The sequence below is a fragment of the Dermacentor variabilis genome, chromosome 2 (assembly GCF_050947875.1).
Source record: "Dermacentor variabilis isolate Ectoservices chromosome 2, ASM5094787v1, whole genome shotgun sequence".
Taxonomy (NCBI): domain Eukaryota; kingdom Metazoa; phylum Arthropoda; class Arachnida; order Ixodida; family Ixodidae; genus Dermacentor; species Dermacentor variabilis.
Genome location: NC_134569.1, coordinates 257,785,200 through 257,806,808, shown reverse-complemented (window position 1 = coordinate 257,806,808; position 21,609 = coordinate 257,785,200). Strand labels below are relative to the sequence as shown.

At 49.4% G+C, this 21,609-nt stretch overlaps 1 protein-coding gene across 2 annotated transcripts in view; it reads left to right on the top strand.

Moving 5' to 3' along the window:
• The window catches only part of LOC142573266 (protein alan shepard-like), a 160,870-nt gene that overhangs the window by 129,631 nt on the left and 9,630 nt on the right, over positions 1–21,609 (top strand). For both annotated transcript variants that reach the window (XM_075682890.1, XM_075682889.1), the window contains exons 8-9: positions 6,313–6,411; positions 11,710–11,808. In XM_075682890.1, coding sequence (XP_075539005.1) covers positions 6,313–6,411; positions 11,710–11,808 — 198 coding nt within the window. The remainder of the gene's footprint in view (positions 1–6,312; positions 6,412–11,709; positions 11,809–21,609) is intronic.

Genomic DNA, 21,609 nt, shown 5'->3' with positions numbered 1-21,609 from the left:
GATGGCTCGGCGGTTTTGCCGCCAACGAGCGAGAGAGACCTTATTAGGCTATTCTCGCTGGAAAGCAGTCGTGCAGAGCCAGTAATAGGCGATAATCATAGCTCACCTGGCAATTGAAATCTCTCGTCGTTTTGCTCTGTGATCACAAAACTAAACAAAAATGACCTATCACGAATTAGCCCTACCCCAACAGGTGAAGCTAATAAACCCAAGCTGTGAAGCCGCTTTGCACCTTAACCCCCGCTCTGTAGGTAACAAGCAAGACGAAATCGTTCTGCTTTTAAAACAATTCTCTTTCGAATTTACGGTTTTTATGCTCACTGAAACGTGGTATCAATCTGATAGCAAGCTGCTACAGCTGCCTGGTTACAAAATGTTTTTCCTTAATAGATCAAACAAACGTGGTGGCAGTGTCACTATCTATACTCTAGCGTGCAAAAGGTGCCACATTCTGCCTAATCTTTGTGACGTTACCGATGATTATGAAATTCTAACATTACAAAATCGAAATCAAATCATTTCAGTGGTATACCACCCCCCAAATGATGACATGAAAAATTTTACGGATTATTTCGACCACATTCTAGAATATTCGTCACTAAACAAATGTTTGTTTTTGTGTAGCTGTGATTTCAATATTACTATTCTAGACCATGACGCTACTGTACATAATTTCAACATGAAGATTCTCTTCTGTGTTTTTGTCAACTTAATAGAAACAGCAACACGTGTCACATGCACTACTACGTCGGCACTAGATCGAATAATTACGAACATTGAAACGAGTGTACTCTCTTCTGGTACAATCGCTTCTGATGTGAGCGATCCCTGTCCAGTGTTGGTCGTCTTTGGGCATGAGCATGCCAAGCGAAACAGTGTGAAAGAGTCTATTACTGTGCAGCGCATAACTGATGCCTCTTTGGAAGCCTTTAAGCACGGCATTAGCAACAAATGCGGAATTATGGTGGACTTGGCTTGTCTTTGCAATCGGCGTTTCTGGGCTCATTGAATAAACACAGAAAACGGGAAGACAGGTGGTAGACTGGTGGTACACCAGTGCCTGGTTACACGTACAACATGGAGGTATGCACATGGAGGAAGCTACGGCATCTAGGCTAGAAGCGTGTACTAGGCGGCCATTTTTCGAATGCCGATGGCGATATAGTAACGTAGATTTAGGATCGTACTTTATTCCAACGTGCATCCAATTTTTTTACCCGTTTTATACGAAGAAAGGTGCGTGTTAGATTCAAGTAAACACTGTATAGTTTGACATAGCATGAATAAGCGCACAAGTTTGTCACGTTGGCGAGAACAACATCGTCAATAGTTCAACCGGTGGTTTGATGCACTGACGCAGCCAATGTAACCGGACATGGCCAGCAGGCTCCAATGCGCCCAGCGTCGAGTGACATTCACCCACACACCGATAATGTCAGGCTGTAAACGTGCCTTATCTTCCTTATCACTATCATCTCGTCATTGCGGCACACGCAAGACACAAGGCCACTGCCCTTCACCCTTGCATGCTTTCCCTCGACCCCCAGCATACAGCACGCAGGGTGAGGTGGGATCATATCATTCTGGGACTTTATACGGGAAGTGAATGCCAGAGGGTCTTGTATTTAGTACCAACACCACTGCTCCTGCTTATCACTGTTATTGCCTCACGAGGCAATAACAAGATGCACAATAACGACACACAAGAACACCAAGTCAGGCGCTGACGCAATTCCCGCTCGAAACGCAGAACTTTATGCAACATAAAATGTGGATACGAATGCATGATACGCTCGGCCAACACTGCATGCACTCCAGTTATGACCTCTGAAATCAGCGAAGCAAAAATGAGTTTTTGGTGGAAGCTGAGGGGTGGCACCACAATGCTATAGTTTTTTAGGACTTGTGGGCGATTGCAGCAGCTCCGAAGCAACGCTAGCTAGGCTGTGCTTCATTCTGAAAAGTGGGATTTTTCAAACTATCCGCCGATGTACATGTTACCGCTTCCTAGATGTATGGTGGTGACCATAAAAGGGTTTAAAGAACACGCTAGTGAAGAGCCGTGACATAGGTCATGATTTGAGCATTCGACAAGTGGAATGCAGTAAAATCACAATGATACGGCTCTCTTGGGATGGTGCAAAAATTTGTCGGCCAGAAAGGAAAAGAAACGGGAAGCAACTGGACTTGTTCAAGATTTCCAATTGTATAAATTCTTTTTCGCAATCCTAAGACCTTCCTTTACCTCATCACAAAATGTATAATATGCAGCAGAATTTGAGAAAATTGCACTTAGTGCGTGCTCTTTGAAATCGGAAAGAAAATAGTGCTTCTGCAGGTGCTATCATACCGATCATTGTGCAAGCACGACTTTCCGTTGGCGCAGCACCGCTGTCTGGTATTGCCGTAAACACAAGAGATCAGCGATTCAGATAGTTGCAGCGCTGTATTTCTCCATGTAGAAATGGAAGCAATGAAAGCGAGCGCAGAGAGGGGAAACTACCATCGTAATTCGTTACTGCAGTCATGCAGGGCATCTGACACACTCCTATTGGCTGCCGCGAATTCGATTCACTGGAGGGCTTGTTTCGCGCACATTTTGGCAGCAGCGAGCAGCGCACTTCATGTGTTCTGAGGCCAACATTTCAAGATATGCCTGGTTGGTTATCTTGAATTTCTCTCATTGCCGCATCCTAGCTTTGGCCTGATGGTGATAAGGACATCATTTGTTCAAGATAAGCAAATGTATTTACTTTCCTCTGTGGCAGTGAATCTGCTTCATATTGTGCAATCTGACGGCTGAAAAAGTCAAAAAGTTTCAAATGTTCATTGGGTGCAAAAAACAATGGTAGGCATGGAATACAGAAATAATGCTTCCCATGGGAGTGAATGCCATCATCTTGCTGACATGCCAAGACTGGGTCGCATGTGATGGCTGGCTCCTGATAAAGGTGCAAGGTGTTTGAAAATGGCCAACAAGTTGGGTCGTACTGCATGGAACAAAAGTTCAGTTTTTACAGCGTGGCTGTACACCTCTACCGTCAAAGGAAATTTTCGTGTTGTTGGCGTGGTAAGCAAAGAACTCCCCGTATGTGGGCCAATCCCAGAGATAGTGCAATGCCGGGCCGACCCACGACAGAGGTGAAGCAGGAGTTAAGCACTCCCCATGCGTGGGCCTATCCCGAAGATAGTGCAATGCCGAGCCACTCCGCGGCGGAGGTGAAGCAGGCGTTAAGCACTTCCCATACGTGGGCAGATCCCGAAGATAGTGCAATGCCGGGCCGACCCGCGACAGAGGTGAAGCAGGAGTTAAGCACTCCCCATACATGGGCCGATACCGAAGGTAGTGCCATGCCGGGCCGACACGCGGCGGAGGTGAAGCAGTTGTTAAGCACTCCCCCTATGTGGGCCGATCCCGAAGATAGTACCATGCCAGGCCGACCCGCAGCAGAGGTGAAGCAGTTGTTAAGCACTCCCCATATGTGGGCCGATCCCAAGTACAATGCGGGGCCAACCCGCGGCAGAGGTGAAGCAGTCGTTAAGCAATCCCCATACGTGGGTTGATCCCGAAGATAGTGCAATGCCAGGCCGACCCGTGGTGGAGGTGAAGCAGGCGTTAAGCATTCCCATACGTAGGCCAATCCCGAAGATAGTGTAATGCCGGGCCGACCCACGGCGGAGGTACAGTTCGCCATTAATGGGCCCACATGCACAACTTCACTGGTCATCCTTCACAGAGTGGAAGGGCACTAAGTTATTTTTTTAAGGGGGTGGGTACACAACGGGTGACATAGCTTACCGTGCCAAGAGGAATGCAACTGACATATCAGTGCACGGGTCTGGCAACAGCCAGGGTCTGGCGCTACCGGTGCGCCGAGGCCTCTTCACCTGCTCCGCCAGGGAACGTGCAGTGGCTCAACTGTTCATATCGTTTGCTGCAGCATGAAAAGTGATTTGCACCATTCGAAATTTAGCCCATTGTAAGTGTTGTAAGCACAAGTTGGAATTGGTTGGTGCAGGACATAGGTAATTGGAGGTTGCAGGGAGAGGCCTTCATCCTGCAGTGGACATAAATGGGCTGATGATGATGAAGCTATTAGACTTAGGCCAGGACTTTTAAAATGTTTGTGTCATCCTGAATTTAGTATCGGCAGTAATTGTATCACCGAGGTTATACTGTAAGATATGTGGACAATGTAAGTGGACACCATGTAGAGCTTGTTCAGCAGGTCTCGCCATGCAGGTTTATTACACTGGTGCCAGACATGGTGCATGAGGATTCAAGAAGGCCACCGCGAAGCAGCGCTCACTCGTTTGCTGAACTTTGCTTGACACTTCACTATTACCTGTTGGTGTTTTACCGACCAGTCCTGACATGTTTCTGCCATAAAACTAGGAGTAATACAGCTACTAAAAAAAAGAAAATAATAATAATAATACTACCAGGCGAAGACCCAAAGCTCTTTCTTACCTAGCCCGAACCTAATGTGCAGTAGAATAGACTGTGCACCCAACTCTATTATGCATCCAACTATATAACAAGTAAAAAGCTGCATGTTTTCGATTCTCAGAATCAGAAGAAAAGATGCAAACTTCAGTATGTACAGTCAACTACAAAAGTTTATGGACTACAGGATCTCGGGAAAACATTCAATTTCCGTGCAGTCTGTAACAGTACTAAGTAAAACCAAACATCACAATGTTGTTCACATATACTAGTAGAGGTTGTAAATGAGGATACTAGTCGTGTGTTGTGAGGCTGCACAGGTATTCAGCATTTTCGCAGATCAAGTGTTCCATAAAATGCTATGGTTGACTGTACCTCAATGTGACAAGTTTTGTCAGTTGCTCTTTCGGACAGCTCGTTAACACTGCTTGTGGACTACAGCTTGTCATCGTGCACAATATTTATTGCGTTTGATATTGGGAACGATAAGGTGGCTCACACATCTACAAGCCATTCCATTTTTTACGCACATAAGGCCTAACACACATGTAGTGGCACCTTTAATCCTAGCTTATCATGTAGAATAACTTATGAGCGCTTATAGTAAAAGCAGAGTGTCCATGCATTGTTCTAGACAGCATGTAAGAAAACTCCATATAGTTTTCTACAATAATTACTAGAGGGGACTCTGGCACTAGTGGCTACTAGAGCTGCCAGCATGCCGCTTCAGCCAGAGTGGGAATGATGGTTAGTGCAGTGAACTTTCGTTAATTTGGCTCTGCTCAATTCAGTTTTTCAGTTAATTGATCCTGACCGATGTTCCCAGCTGGTGCACTTTCCTTATTTCAATCTTCACATGAAGCCATGAAGCCTTTTTTTTTTTGCACCCAAAAGGTGCAGTCTTCGCACACATTGTACATTAATGCAAAGATAGGGCACGCGGACCGCGTATGCACTTAGCCTCACTGCCACAGCCGGGCTAGAGGAGAAGACGTGCACTCGTCGTGCCATGGCGACGGGAGGTTCTTGCTGCTCCGCTTGGAGTGGCTGCCCACTGATTTGAAAGGTGCGCTTGCAAGCAGCCACATGTAATTCCATCTTTGTAAGTTTTTGAAGTTCTTTTTGCATTCATCTGTGGATAACACAAGGAACGTGTTGTGATGCAGGACTTGGCAAGGATGAAATGGTCGCAAGGCTCTTTGAACAATGTCCTACGGGCAAGCCAGTGCATTGGGACGCTTGCTTAATTTCAATTTGGCCACCTCAACAGGTGGAATCGATAATGCATATTATTATGATTATGCATATGCATATTATGCATATTCTCAGAATCTTATTGCCTTCTGCATTTAGAAAAGCATAAACCGCTTTGAAATTTAGGCCAATGAAGGCAGGTACAGCCTAGTGAACAAAGATAGTCTCGAATCACAAGCACGAAGATTGGACAAATTTATGTACTGCTCACTATGGTGACTGAGTGATCGCAGAGCCAGAGTTCCTTGCAGGAAGCTCTATGACAAACTTGCACTGTCACCATTTTGTGATAACAATGGTGACGATGCAGAGGGTTATGGCAGGCTGTCGCCACATCACAAATGCTGTTTCTATTTTGTGTCCACCTGTAACGTGTAGGCAATTCTGTCTCATTTTCTTGGAAAACACAAGGGGCACATTAGAGTCGTGTAAGTACAGTAAATGCGCGTGGCCAAATTATTGTTTACTAGTTTATTGATTGGTGACTGCACAGCATTGCAATGCCCATAACCTCGAGCGATGACCCTCTGTCCTTGAGAATTTCTCCACCAGTACCAAAATTGCCATTTTGTGAACTATCGTGAAGTAATTGTTTTGCATGTCTTGCCCAGATGCTTCAGTCATCACTGGAGCCCTTGGCACATGCCTACAGCCCCATGTTGCCTCAGCTGACAGCGCAGATGAATCAGCTCTCCATCCCTGGGGCCTCGGTGAGTTCTTCTTGTCCATCGTTCTCGTTGTAGGTTTTTCTTTATTCCTTTTTTGTCTCATGGTGGGTTTCGAGTTTGTTACACCCAAGTAGGCAACGCTGAAATTGTAGATCAGGTCCATTCCACAGGGTGCCTGCTCGGTCAGTGCCAAGCCCGGTAGACATTACCATGAACGTCTTGAGGGGCACATCATGCCCAGACTAATGCCCAACATTCCCAGTGGTGGGACTCCTGTGCCAGTTGCATCATTTCAATAAAAACGCAAATTCCTGTGCCAAACTGCGCCAAACCCGGAAAATTGACTGAAATTGCGCCACGCTGCACCAGAACGGCTTTGGCATGTGTGCTCCGGCAGGGGCCAAGGTGGCTGTGTATTAGTGTGGTTGAGTGGGCAGAGCAGCGCGGGGCTTCCTAGCTGAGGTGCAAAGTAGGCTGAGGGGGCTTGCAAGTGAACATGCTTAGTTGTAGTAGACAAAGTAAGGATAGTAGGTTTGTCAGTCGAATAAACTTGTAATCATTCGCTTACTAACTAAATTAACAAGCGTGGTGTCACGTGCACATAAGCAAATGTGAACACATCTCACTCGACCGTCACGCGCACTAGCTGTCAAAACGCTGGAGTGAGGAAGTGCGGCAGCAGCAGCCGTCAAATCAACTTTCATGCTGCCTCTCACTTCAACGCGAACTAGTTCTAAGCACTCGGCGCATGACCTCTTTCCCCATTGCAGATCGCTTTCAAGATAGGGCTGTGTAGCTGTGCCATACGCAGCAGTCGCCGGAGTAGAACCCTCTCCCCCCGTGGGGAGAAAGTGTGGCGAGCGATCGCAAAGCCAGTGAGATGTAAAGCAGAGCACACAAAGACAGGTAGCAACATAGCAAACATCCATGACAGATGATGCACCGTCGGAGGAGACCATCGCGCCATTGCACGCAGCAGTCGCTCACATCCCCCTCCCCCTCCCCCCATTCGCTTGCTGAAGGAGCGTGCTCTTTGTCCATGTGCCTCCAAGGCGTGGGAAACTCGAAAGCCCCAAATCACAAGTGAATCATTCTTTGATGACACTGCTGTCGCTGTTGCCAAGGGCACCAAAAAAACACTGGAATTCACAATCGAACCGACAGAGATGGCACCGGTAGGTTAGACGGTGCAAGAACTGCACTCACTCGAAGTTCGGGTTGTTCCAGCACTTGCTCGCCACTGATACAGCTCGTTTTAGATTTGATTTGAAGTAACATTATGGTGAATTAGGTGTCGATAATCACAGGTTATGATGTGTGCAGCCCAAATATGCAGTTTTCTACAAATAGAGTTTCTTGTGATTTTTTGGCTTTCAAAGGTTGTGCCCTCCCTAAGAAACACAAATCAATGCTATCGCATAGCAACCTGCCATCACTTTCCACCTAGGTACAGTGGAACCCCGTTCATACGTTTTTCACCGGACCGCGAAAAAAAAACGTAACAGCCGGGAAAACGCAACAGTGAGGAAAGGTCCGAAAATTAATGAAAACAGTGCAGCTTTGCCTTGAAACCATTTATTTCGGCATCAAGTGAGCTTAGGTCTTAAAAAAATCGAGAATGGTCGATTGCCGTTTTTTCCGCTCGCTGGAAAACACGACGCGTTTCTCGATGGCCTGGAAAGCCGCATTGCTCTCAGCGTCGCTTTGAGGTGCGACGTACCTGCGAAGGAGGTCCAGAGCCGCGACGACTTCTGCAAAGCTCGGGTCCGCCAACTCCCCGGAATCATGCGGCTCGTGCTCCTCGTCGTCACCACAGTCTGAGGCTTCACTCGCGACCGAGTCTGCAACGATCTCCGCGGTACTCCGACACTCGGATGTCACGACAGCAGCATCCACGGCGACGTAGTCGTCATACGTGACTCCCGTGGCACCCAGCGCATTCAAAGCTTCACTCAGCTCTTGATCATCAGAGGCTGCTTCCGTCTCTTCAGCTTCCGTGGCAGTTTCCTCTCCGCCGTCCATGCGAAAGCCACACCGCGCGAAGCAGTGCTGTGCAGTTGACGCGCTCACTGCAGTCCACGCTGAAGCGACGTAGTGCATAGCGTCCAGTATTGAAATGATCGTAGGCTGCTGTCCGCGATCAATACGCGCCAGACAGCGCTTCACGATGGACTTCCTGTACGAGTGCTTTAAGTTCTTTATGACGCCGGCATCCAACGGCTGCAAGTGGCTTGTAGTGTTTGGAGGAAAAAAAACAAGCTTAACGTTCCGAAGAAACGACGGGTCTTTCGGGTGGGCAGCACAATTGTCCAGAAAAAGGACAACACTCCTGCACTGGGAGCCCATCTTATTGTCGAAGTAACGAAGAAATTCTTCGAACAAAGAACCCGTCATCCATGCACGAGTGTTGCTTCTATAGTGACATGGCAGCAGGCGAATGTTCTTTAAGCACCGTGGGTTTCGGTATTTTCCGATTACCCATGGCTTCAGCTTGTCCGAGCCATCCATGTTGCAGCAAAGGAGCACCGTCAATCTTTCTTTGCTGCATTTGCCTCCGTGGCATGCTTGGCCCTTCAGGCTTAACGACTTGGATGGCTGCACCCGAAAGAAAAGACCCGTTTCGTCGGCATTGTATATGTCGCGAGGCTGATACCCCTCAATTATGGCAGATAGTGTGGCCTTCCAATCGTCGACTGTTTCTAAGTTTACACTTGCTGCTTCCCCGGATACAGTCTTATACGCGATGCCGTGCCTCTTTCGGAAACGGTCGATCCAGCCATTTGACGCCGCAAAGTCACTGATGCCCAGTCGGTCGGCTATTTCCATCGCCTTCTCGCGCAAAATGCTGCCGTCGAAGTTCACACCGGCAGCGCGGGCTTGTTTAAACCAAGTAAGAAGCGACTCGTCGAGGGTTCCATATTTGGCGCCACAAGCCTGCTTAGCTTTCGGGCCGAAGAGCGCGGCATTCCCTTGTATCTCGGCACGCTTCGAAACGATGCTGTTAAGCGTCGAGGGTGGCAGACCAAGATCCTTGGCGATGTCGACTCTTTTCCGCGCTGGCTGCCTGTCGACTGCGTTGAGAACATCCAGCTTTTCCTCGAGGGAAAGCGCCTTGCGCTTGCGCGACGCCATCAAAGGACGACAAATCGGTCGCGGTGTTAGCGAGGCCCGACGAGGCGTAGGCAGCGTAGGTGTTGACGGGAGGACACGGACGACTCGGATGGGTTGAACCGCACAAACAAGAAAGACTGGATTAGCGAGGTCTGACGAAGCGTAGGCAGCGTAGCTGTTGACGGGAGGACACGGACAACTCGGATGGGTTGAACCGCACAAACAAGAAAGACTGGATTGCTGCGGGCCCGCGGGTTTTACTCGCTTCGGCTGACGAGGCAGTGCCCATCTAGTGGCAATCTCTCCAACTCGCGTGCGGCTTTTTATGGCCTCTGAGATTACCTACGCGCGTGCAAGGGTGTAATCTCAGAGGCCATGGTCTTGTAGCCAATTCCGTAGCCAAGCCTGGCCAAGACTCGTCAAAATGGCGGTTGGCGCGCGTTGCCCGGCCGGGTTCGGGGTGCCAGGTCGCGACGTAACATGCGGGAACGTTTTCACAGCTACAACGTAACAGCGGGGTACCCAATACATTGGATCCTATGGGAGCTATGCCGGGACCGGACGAAAACGACGTAACAGCCGGGAAAACGCAGCAGCGAGGAACGTAACAGCGGGGTTCTACTGTACCTATACGGACTGCAGTCCACACGAGTTCCAAGCTCACCTTTCAAGGTGAACCGAGTGAAACTTGGGTTTAAGTAATATTGGCACAAGCCTTGCTAATGCTTCCACAGTGTCTATTGCTTCAGTAGTTGCACCTGCTCATGCCAGTGTTGCGTGATTGCTAGACTACCGTATTTACACGACTGTAAGTCGACTCAAATGTAAGTCGACCCCCCTCCTCCCATATTGCGTGACAGGAAGAAAAAGAGAGAGAGCATATCGGAGGGCGCATTCGATAACGAAAATTTATTGGTAGCTGACACGGTCACTGGACTACTGGTCTTCACTAGTGCTGCCATCGTCATCACTGCAACGGTCCCACAGCACGCCGTCATCCAATGAAATTCCACATTTGGCAAACGACCGCACCACGACATCTTGTGGAACTTGCCCACGCCGAATGCACCCAACCACACGCAGCCGTCAGGGTGGCTCTTTTGACAGGTCCAGTTGGCGTAAGTTCGCGGTCTTCTGCCGCCAGCCACTTGTTGTACTCACGGCGGAGCAGGTCCTTAAAAGGCAAAGATCCGGGCTTGTTTCATGACCATGTCGCACTTCACTGGCAGGGACCGATCATGCATTTCAGCAACGTACGCCGCAAGCTTGGCCTACAGCTGCGGAAAGCGTCCAGACTTCGGCATGTTGGAAATTCCTCACTTGCCGTCACAGGTGAAAATTTCACTTCGCCGCAGTCGCCACTCTCGCACCACCTGTTTAGAAACATCGCACTTGCGGCCCGGTGCGCAGTGATTTGTTTATTTGGCGTAAAAGATGGCAGCCCTCTAACGCTGCTGTGAACGAGTGCCGAATGGTTAGTGGGCCTGGAGCACTCATGACAACTGAGCAAGCATGGAAGTAGCACATAGCCGGCAGTCAAGTGGAATGCGTCAAACCAATGCCTTTCGTCTAACTATAGAGAAAGCTAAGCGCAACAGGGAAAGAGAAACCCGCGAGCGGAGTCTGATCTTCCATGAACTACCGATACTCCCTGCAAGCGCCGCTGTTCTGAGGGTGTAGCCGCGAATGGAACAGCGGCACTTCCATAAACTATCGACCCCCCCCCCCCCCCCCCCAATGAGTGGTGTGTGCACTGTAAAACTCTCAAAAATGTTGAAAAACCTTTCTGAAAAGCGAACAAACTTGTGGGATAGCGAAAAGCTACGGGTAGGGCCATGGAGCAAACATAAATTGTAACTATGTTGTAGCTCCCGTTGGTCTTGTATTTTTTGCTGGTGCCATGTTTTTCTAAGTTGAGCCCCCCCCCCCCCCCCCCCCGCTTCAGATTTTCATATGAAAAAAAAAAAGGTCGACGTTCAATCATGTAAATACGGCAACTCCTCACTGGCATAGCTGTTAAAAGCGTGCCGTCAGGCATTGCCAGACATTCAGTATAAAACGGCTAGAATGTAGAGCCTGATATTAGGCGGTGCAATGCTTTGAACTGTATGCCCCTGAAATTTCCACCTTTGCGGGTGGGAATGAGTGAGACTGAAAGTCTTTCATTGACGCCTCATTTGCTTGAAGTTCCGAAGTGTCGTGTTTGGTGAAGTGTGCCCTCTTGTGCAGTACATGGCGGCAGCGGCGGGTGCACATCCGTATGGGAGCCCAGCGCCCACCTTGTACCAGCAGGCACCACAGCTGGTGCAACAGATTCCCCTCTCTGAGGTGAGACTTATGTTTTGACTTGCGAGCGGCTCGTCATTTGCTCACAGGTGGATGCTGTGCCGATCTGCTTCTCGACACCACTCTGTTCACGCTTGCAACAACTTGATGCTTTCACTAAAGGTTAAGTGCAAGAGAACATGTAGGACAACAGAAGAGGACAAAGGCACAGCACTGCTAACTGAATTTTTATTGCACATGGTTAACAAACACACACACACATAAATATATGTGTATATACCATATTTACTCGCATAATGATCGCACTTCCATAATGATTATTTCCCGTGTAATGATTGCACCCCGAACTTGCTGCAGCAATATGCCGTATGCCAAGCCTAGTTAATATTGATCGCGCTTACCATCTGTCGTATGCTACGAGAACGACTCTTCAAGACAAACCAAGCGGTCTGCACGCACCAAACATTCTTAAGTAGATACCTCATTTAATTAATTTCCTCTCTTTCCTTACTTCCATGACTAAAAAAAAAGCTGCAACCAAACTTGCCTTTATTATGTGTAGGCTTTATAATAGTTGTGGTCAACAACAACAAAAAAAGGCGCCTTTCGATTCTTCTCATCTGCACTCGTGGGCGCGCAACAAATTGCGAGCGGCAACGATAGTAGCCACGTTTACACTGATACGTTAAAAGTGTACCCTATTCATATGCCGACGCTTGTAACACAGGTAAGATATTCACCCACCCTTAGAGAAAACGTGCTGTCTTAGGATAGTAGTGAAGACAAATGCCGCAGTTTCCGCAGCATGCCGGCTATGCGTTTCTATATCACTGGCATCTAAGCCCGCCCATCTGTTTCTGTCTCCTCAAAGTGGACATGGCTACGTTATTGCCGCAAACTTGCCAATATTAACTATTGGCGTTTTTCACTGGTCGATTCGGAGCAGAATTTCTTGCTCCGTGGCAACGAATCCGAATTTCACTGGTCGATCTGGAGCGGGTTCGCGCGTTCCACTGGTCGTTTCGGATCAACTCGCTCCGCGCCGGATCGCTCTCACTTGCTCCGCCGCCGAGGCGCGGATTCGGACGGAAATAGCTCGCGTCACTTCCGTTTTCAAGCGAAATCGGTACCCGGTTGGTACGCACAACATTGTGTTGCTTCGCAAGATGGCTGCGTTCGGTGCTGCTGCAGCGCTCGCGTTTAGCGATGAGAGCGCGGACGACAGCTATTACGAAGTGACGCAAGTGCTGTACGAAGACTTCTATGCACGTTGTCCATGCACAACCCTTGCGGGCGCGACATGGAAATGACGGACTATGCGACTGCCACGGTCAAATTACACACGGGGGACGGCGAGTTTGGTTGCCGTGGAAACGTACAGAACTGAAGTAGGGCATGGTTTTCGAAACCGGTTCGTGCGACGTGTACGCAGACTTCCTGTGTGATCCACCGCGGAGCGTTTTTGCGCTCCGCTGGCCGATTCGGATTCGTGAAACCCGAGCGCTCGCTCGAGGATTTCGGCGGCCGCTCCAGATCGACCAGTGAAAAACGCCATATATTATTCATACTGATACGGAAGAAACTGTTTCAACGCACGTAATGTACTCACGAGAAGAAAAAAAATCGCGTTCAGCGCGTTAAGCTTGCTCTGTCGGCCGCCATATTTGTTTTGGTGTCCCGCAGCAAACGCGGGACGAAAACATTTTTTTTTCTTTTCTCGGGAAATTTAGCCCTTGTAATGATCGCACCCCTGATTTTGCGTCAATTCTTCTGACAAAAAAGTGCGGTCATTATGCGAGTAAATACAGTATATATATATATATATATATATATATATATATATATATATATACCGTATTTACACGATTGTAAGTCGACCCCCCCATATCGCTTGACCGGGAAAAAAAAATAAGAGAGCATACCCGAGGGCGCATTCGATAGCGAAAATTTATTAGTAGCTGACATGGTCACTGGACTACTCGTCTTCACTAGTGCTGCCATCGTCATCGTTGGTGCGGTCCCACAGCGCGTCGTGGTCCAGCGAAATTTCAAATTTGGCAAACGACCGCACCAGGACATCTTGTAGAATAGCAGCCCACGCCAAATGCACCCAACCACACGCAGCCATCAGGGAGGCTCTTTTGACAGGTCCGGTTGGCGTAATTTCGCAGTCTTCTGCCGCCAGCCACTCGTTGTACTCACGGCGGAGCAGAATCTTAAAATTAAGGCGGAGGTCCGGGCTTATTTCATGATCACGTCGCACTTCACTGGCAGGGACCAATCACGCATTTCAGCGACGTACGCCGCAAGCTTAGCCTACAGCTCCGGAAAGCGTCCATACTTCGGCACGTGGGAAATTTCTCACTTGCCCCGTCACACAGGTGAAAATTTCGCTTCGTTGCAGTCGCCACTCTCGCACCACCCGTTTAGAAACATCGAAATTGCGGCCGCTGCGCAGTGATTTGTTTCTTCGGCGTAAAGGATGGCAGCCCTCTTGAACGCTGCTGTGAACGAGTGCCGAACGATTAGTGGGCCTGGAGCACTCATGACAACTGGGGAAGCATAGAAGTAGCACGTAGCCGGCAGTCAAGTGGAACGCGTCAAACCAATACCAATGCCTTTAAACATAGAAAGAGAAACTCGCGAGCGGTGTCTGCTCTTCCATGAACTACCGATACTCCCCGCAAGCACCGCCGTTCTGAGGGTGCCGCCGCAAATGAGAACAGCGGCGCTTCCATCAACTATCGACACTCCCCCATGAGTGTTGCATGCACTGTAAGACTCAAAAATGTTAAAAAACCCTTCCGAAAAGCGAACAAACACACGGGATAACGAAAAGATACGGATAGGGCATTAGAGAAAACTTAAAATTTTAACTACGTTGTAGCTCCAGTTGGTATCGCTTTTTTTGGCGGGGCCATGTTTTGGTTTCGATTGTAAGTTGACCCCCCAACTTCAGACTTTCAAATTTAAAAAAAGGGGTCGACTTACAATCGTGTAAATACGGTATATATATATATATATATATATATATATATTATTACGATATCATCGAGCGATGCTCAAGTGACGAGCCACCGCGAGAACCACAACGAAGTGGGTCTTGCCCTTGGCGCGAGTGAATGTCGGCCTGGTGCTCTGGCTCCAGTCCAGTGTAAATAGCCTGTAAATAACCTCTTTTGTCTGTGTCTTTCTACACGTAACATTCTGGTGGAGGTCAGCGATCCCCATCCTCGCCACGGAACTCCGGAGTGGTCGGTACATCGAGCTTGTCACCATGCCTCCCGGTGACGAGCCCGCCTCTGCAACAGCTTCGGCTGGTCCGACTGCTCCACGTCACGATAGCCCAACATCGCGACCCTGGTGTGTTCTCTGGCCTGGAGGGACAGGACGTTGACGAATGGATCAAGCTATATAAACATGCCAGCGCTAATAGCATGTGGGACCCAACCATTATGCTCGCCAATGTCATCTTTTATCTTGGCGGCACCCGACGTGTGTGGTACCAGACGCATGATGACGAGATAAGCAGTTGGGACACTTTCAAAGAAAAGTTACGGGAACTGTTCGGCGACCCCATTGGCCACAAGGTTGCTGCGAGAAAGGCTCTTGCGTCTAGTGTTCAGACATCTACAGAGCCGTACATTTCATACATCTTCAACGTCTTGGCTCTATGCCGCAAAGCTGATGATTCTATGTCTGAATCAGATAAAGTGCCACATGTTCTAAAAGGCATCACCGACGACGCTTTCAATTTCCTTGTTTTCGGCAACAGTCTCGACAATCAACGCCATCATTAACGAATGCTGTCGCCTTAAACAAGCCAAGAGCCGCCGTATCACACACCACATCAACCCAACACCGCTGCTATGTCGACATGTGAGGGTCGACCGTGTCAGGCCACCACCTGTGACGACGTCACCCCTATTGTTCACCGCGAGCTCGAAGCCGCCTGTTCGCCAGCTTTCTCCGCGACGCCTCCCGATCCGCCAGCAACCACGATTGCCATGATTCAGGCCGTAGTCAGACAGGAATTTGAGAACATGGATCTGAACTCCGTGTGTTCAACATCTCAACCCAGCATTCCCCAGTTCTCTACCGGCCCTCCTCGTCCCCGACAGTCCTTTTCTACCACATCTCGCCGCAACCCGTCCGAATGGCGTACCCCTGATGACAGACCAATCTGCTTCCACTGCTGTCGCATCAGCCACGTCGCTCGTCACTGCCGCAACCGATGGCCACCGCCTCCTCGGACCTACGCCGCCACTTATTCCTGCACCTTTGGACCTTCTGTTCCCTATACCACCCTCCATGAACCCACTGCCGCTGATGCCCCTGCTCTGAACCTTCGCTACAGCCGCTCACCCTCACCTCGACGTCATCAGTCTTGTTCGCCCCAACCCCGCCGGTTCTCTTCGCCGCCTATTGCCTCCCGGGCCCAGCCGGAAAACTAGGCACTGCAGGTTCTAGAGGTGAAGCTGCGTTGTCGACACTGCCCTCAAATCCTCTGCTCATGTTAAACACGAAGCAAAACCTTCTTGACATTGACGGCTATCCTGTCACGGCACTCATCGATACAGGGGCACATCTTTCTATTATGAGTGCTGCCTTCCGACGACGACTGAACAAACTCCTCACCCCAGCATCGGCACGCGTCATCCACGTTGCGGATAGCGGTACTGTGCCTCAGCATGTGTACGGCATGTGTTAGCATCGCCGGCCGCCACACTCCTGTCCTCTTCACCGTGATTGCTCATTGCCCCCACGACCTCATTCTCTGCCTCGATTTTCTCTCCGCTCATTCTGCTCTTATTGGCTGCTCTGCCAGTACCCTTTGCCTTGAGTTGCCGATTCTCGCAGAACCTTCTGACGCACGCACCCCAGTGCCGCCTACGCACTACCGGCTTTATTCGCCTGCCGCCAAAATCAATAGCCTATATTGAACTCTTGTCTTCCCCACCAGTCCCTGATAGCGAGTACCTCGTCACTCCTCTGCCCGACATTCCACTACAGTATGACGTTACCGTGTCTCACAGTATACTTACTATTACTGCGAACTGCACTTTCATGCCTATCTTTAACTTTGGATTGGCAAAACAAACTCTACCGCAAGGTATTTGCCTTGCCAACGTTCATTGTCTCGGCGACCATCACGTGGCAACTTTATCGACCGATGATTCTTGCGAGCTTAGCAGGCCCATCGTGCCAGCCTCGGCCGCCGATCCCAAGATACAGAAAATGGTTGCGACAGACCTGTCTTCTGCGCAGGCCGAAGACCTTTACCAAGTGTTATCATCCTACAGATATTTTCGACTTCGACGATCGCCCTTTAGGCCAGGCGCTCGCAGTCAAGCATCAGATTCTTACTGGCGATGCTACTCCTATTCACCGGCGACCGTATCGAGTTTCTGTGTCGGAACGCCAAGTAATTCAAAGTGAAGTGAACAAAATGCTAGACAAAAACATCATTGAGCCTTCTTCGAGTCCCTGGGCGTCGTCACCTGTAGTGTTGGTGAAGAAGGATGGCACGTGGCGCTTCTGTGTAGACTACCGTCATCTGAACAACATTACTAAGAAGGACGTCTACCCGCTCCCACGTATAGACGGCACCCTTGACTGCCTCCACGGTTCCAGCTATTTCTCTTCTATTGATCTTCGTTCTGGATACAGTGGAACCCCGTTCATACGTTCTTCACCAGACCGGGGGAAAAAAACGTAACAGCCGGGAAAATGCAACAGTGAGGAAAGCTCCGAAAATGAATGAAAAAAAGTGCAGCTTCAACTATAGACAATTTATTTCCACAGAGTGCGCTTAGAACCTATAAAAAAGTCCAGAATTGTGACTTGCCGTTTCTTTCGCTTGCTAGAAACCACCACACGTTTCTCAATAGCCTGGAAGGCCGCATTGCTGTCAGCGTCGGTGAGGTGTGATGTACCTGCGGAAGAGGTCCATAGCCGCGACAGCTTCTCCAAAGCTACGATTTGGCAACTCCCCGGCATCATGCGGCTCGTGCATCGCAGTCTGCGACTTCACTCACGACCGAGTTCCCAACGATCTCTGCGATGCTGTGACACTCTGACGTCACGACGACAGCATCCACGGCGACGTCGTCGTCATATGTGACCGCCATTTTGGCTTTTGGCGAGTTTTGGCCGGGCTTGGATATGGAACTGGCTGCAAGAAGCCGCACGCCAGTTCGATGGCGGCCTCTCAAAATGGCGTGCGCACAACCTACTGGAACTCCAGACCTGCACAGATATCCGCCTTCTATGGGAGCAGCTTGCGCCCACTTTCGTTCAACCGACGGCCGTAGGTGGCGCTTTTATAACTTGTTCGTCTGCTACGCGGTGGGCGGCTGTGCGGCGTTGTAATTAGTACGGCAGCTGTTGTGTTTGACGAACTGCTTGTCTAGTTGATGATTTTTGCTAAAACAGTGACAGTGATGTCACAAGGCTTTGATCAGTCACTTGGCTCCAAAAGTTGACTGCCCGAACCTAAAAAATGTCAGAGCGTGTAGTCCGCTGCTCTCTAAAATAGCGTTAAATAGCCGCTTCTATTGTCTTTTTCAAGCAGATTATTATAAATCACATTGCGTATAGAGTTCGCACCGTACACAATAGTTTCATTGTACACGTTGTAAAATTCGCTTCTGCACTCTTTAGAAACTTGAAACCACCGTAATGTTCGACGACGGAACGATTACCACTCATTTTAACTCTTAAAAGTTGTCCGTGAATGCGTCGTGAGTTCAAAAAGTGAATTACGCACACAGCTTCACTGCGTACGTATCTTAAGCACCACCGTTATGCTGCCGCAGTACTACGCAGAAAAGCTAGCTTTACAGTTTGAAAAGAGTTCCGTGACACGATTTAAGCCCTGCAGGGCAGCACGTTTTAAAGCACTGGGATCGCTTCATTTTTTGCAAGCTTTCTACTGAGCTAGACATCCAACAACAATAAAAACAAGATATGCTCACCTTTCCTTGAAACAGAATCGATCAACCTATTGCACATATCGGGCGGAGGACTTACTCGTGAATACTTTTACTATACTTTTACCAGATCACCTGCCTTTCACTACGGCACACAGCAGTAAATCCTGATGTCATCTACGACATTAGGCTATCTGTAATCAGCTAAAAAAGCTAGATTATCCTATGAGTCTTTTAAAACAACTTTTCCAGTCTTACGGAGGCTAGGAAAGGGAAATTTATGCCGTCGATCTAGCATTGCAGCTGCCACCTATGCTCGTTGTTTACATTTCTTGCACCGCTCCTCCTCCTCTAGTTTCACCATTAAAACGCTAAGCATTCGCAAATATGTTTTCTTTTGTATATTTGTGAATTTATTCATTTACCGTCAATACAAGTGCTTTGTACCTGCCGAAATGGCAAGACAAGCACTGAACAGATCGTAGAAGCAGACGACAGCGAACAGGTTATAACTAGCGCCACTCTGCTCGTACGTTCTTTCCCTAGCGGCAAAAGGGGCGAACTAGACCAGGCGTGCTGGAGGAGCGAGATCTGTGCAGGTCTGGTGTTCAGTACGTCGTGGGCGTGCGGCTTCTTGCAGCCAGTTCCATGGCCAAGCCCGGCCAAAACTTGTCAAAAGCTAACATGGCGGTTGGAGCGCATTGCCTACTTTAGCCCAGGCGGGTTTGGGGGGCTAAGTTGCGACGTATCATGCGGGAACGTTTTCACAGCTACTACGTAACAGCGGGGTTCCTTATACATTGGATCCTATGGAAGCTATGCCGGGACCGGATGAAAACGACATAGCAGCCGGGAAAACGCAGCAGTGAGGAACGTAACAGCGGGGTTCTACTGTACTGGCAGATTGCTGTTGACGATATGGACAGAGAAAAAAACTGCGTTCATCACACCTGATGGCCTATACCAATTTAAAGTAATGCCGTTTGGATTATGCAACGCCTCTGCCACCTTTGAGCGTATGATGGACTCCATTCTCCGAGGTTTCAAATGGTCTGCATGTCTCTGCTACCTCTACGACGTGATCTTCTTCTCGCCCACGTTCGACACTCACCTTGAGCGTCTAACAGCTATACTTGATGTATTTCGAAAGGCGAAGCTGCAACTCAACTTGTCCAAATGTCGTTTCGGCCGCCGCCAAATTACTGTTCTGGGCCACCTCGGTGACGCTTCCGGAGTACAGCCTGATCCCGACAAAACTCGCACTGTTCGAGACTTTCCGGTTCCGAAGACAGCCGCAGACGTTCGAAGTTTTGTAGGACTATGCTCGTACTTTCGTCGTTTTAGTCAAGATTTTGCGGCAATTGCTAGAACCCTCACTAATCTTTTGAAGAAAGGTGTACAATTCTCATGGGGTACTGCAGAAGCCGCCGCCTTCTCTCGTCTCGTTACTCTTCTCTCCTCACCACCCATTCTCACCCACTTCGGCCCTGATGCCCCTACAGAATTGCATACAGATGCCAACGGTCAGGGCGTAGGTGCCGTCTTAGCCCAGCGTCAGCGTGGCCAGAATCGCATTATTGCTTATGCGAGCTGCCTCCTCACACCATCGGAGCGCAACTATTCCATTACGGAACGAGAATGCCTTGCTGTAGTCTGGGCGGTTGCGAAGTTCCGTCCTTACCTTTACGGTTGCCCTTTTTCCGTAGTCACTGACCACCATGCTCTCTGCTGGCTCTCATCGCTAAGAGATCCTACAGGCCGGCTTGGTCGATGGGCTTTGAGGCTACAAGAATTTTCATATTCCGTGGTCTACAAGTCTGGCTGCCTGCACCAAGACGCTGACAGCTTGTCGTGTTACCCTGTTGACGACCCTGACTGCTCTAATATTACCAGTGCTGCTTGCGTATTCTCTGTGTCGCAGCATTTCGCCGGCGAGCAACGTCGTGACGCCTACGTCAGAGCACTCATCGACCGTTTTGAACACTCTCTGGCTGACGCCACACTACGCCTCTTCATCCTCCGCGACCTTCATCCGGACAGCTCTGAGTTCCTACTTGTCATACCTAGACACCTCCGCTCAAGCGTTCTAGAAGAGCTTCACGATGCCCCAACGGCAGGAGACCTCGGCATATCTCGAACCTATGACTGTGTATGTTGCCGTTTTTTCTGGCCGGGCCTTGCCCATTCCGTACGACGTTACATCGCTACTTGTGAACTTTGCCAATGACTCGCAGCTCCCCGCTGAGTACCTGCAGCCGCTCGACATCCTTGCTGAGCCCTTTTATAGTGTCGGCGCAGACCTCTTGACCCATTTCCGGAATCTACATCAGGAGACAAGTGGGCTGCAGTCGCGGCGGACTACGCGACCCGCTACGCCGTAACCCGCACTCTTCCGAGCAGTTGTGCAACTGATGTTGTGGACTTCCTCCTGCATGATATCATTTTGATTCATTGTGCTCCGCGTCAATTGCTCACAGACCGTGGCCGTACGTTCTTAGCCAAAGTCATTGATGACATCATGCGTGCCTGCTCAACACAGCATAAATTTACCACTTCCTACCACCCTCAAACGAACGGCCTCACTGAGCGTTTGAACCGCACCCTTACAGGCATGCTATCCAAATACGTTTCAGACGACCACCATGACTGAGACCAGGCTCTACCTTGCATCACCTTTGCGTACAACTGTTCCCGTCTCCACACTGCTGGCTTTTCTCCTTTTTACCTCTTGTATGGCCGTGAACCGACGCTACCACTGGACACTGTGCTTCCGTCCACCACAGCATCAACTAGCACTTATGCCCGTGATGCTATCGCCCATGCTGACCATGCTCGCCAACTTGCGCGCGCTCACCTACAAGTCTCTCAAGGCAAACAAAAGTAACGCTACGACCTCCGTCACCGTGATGTC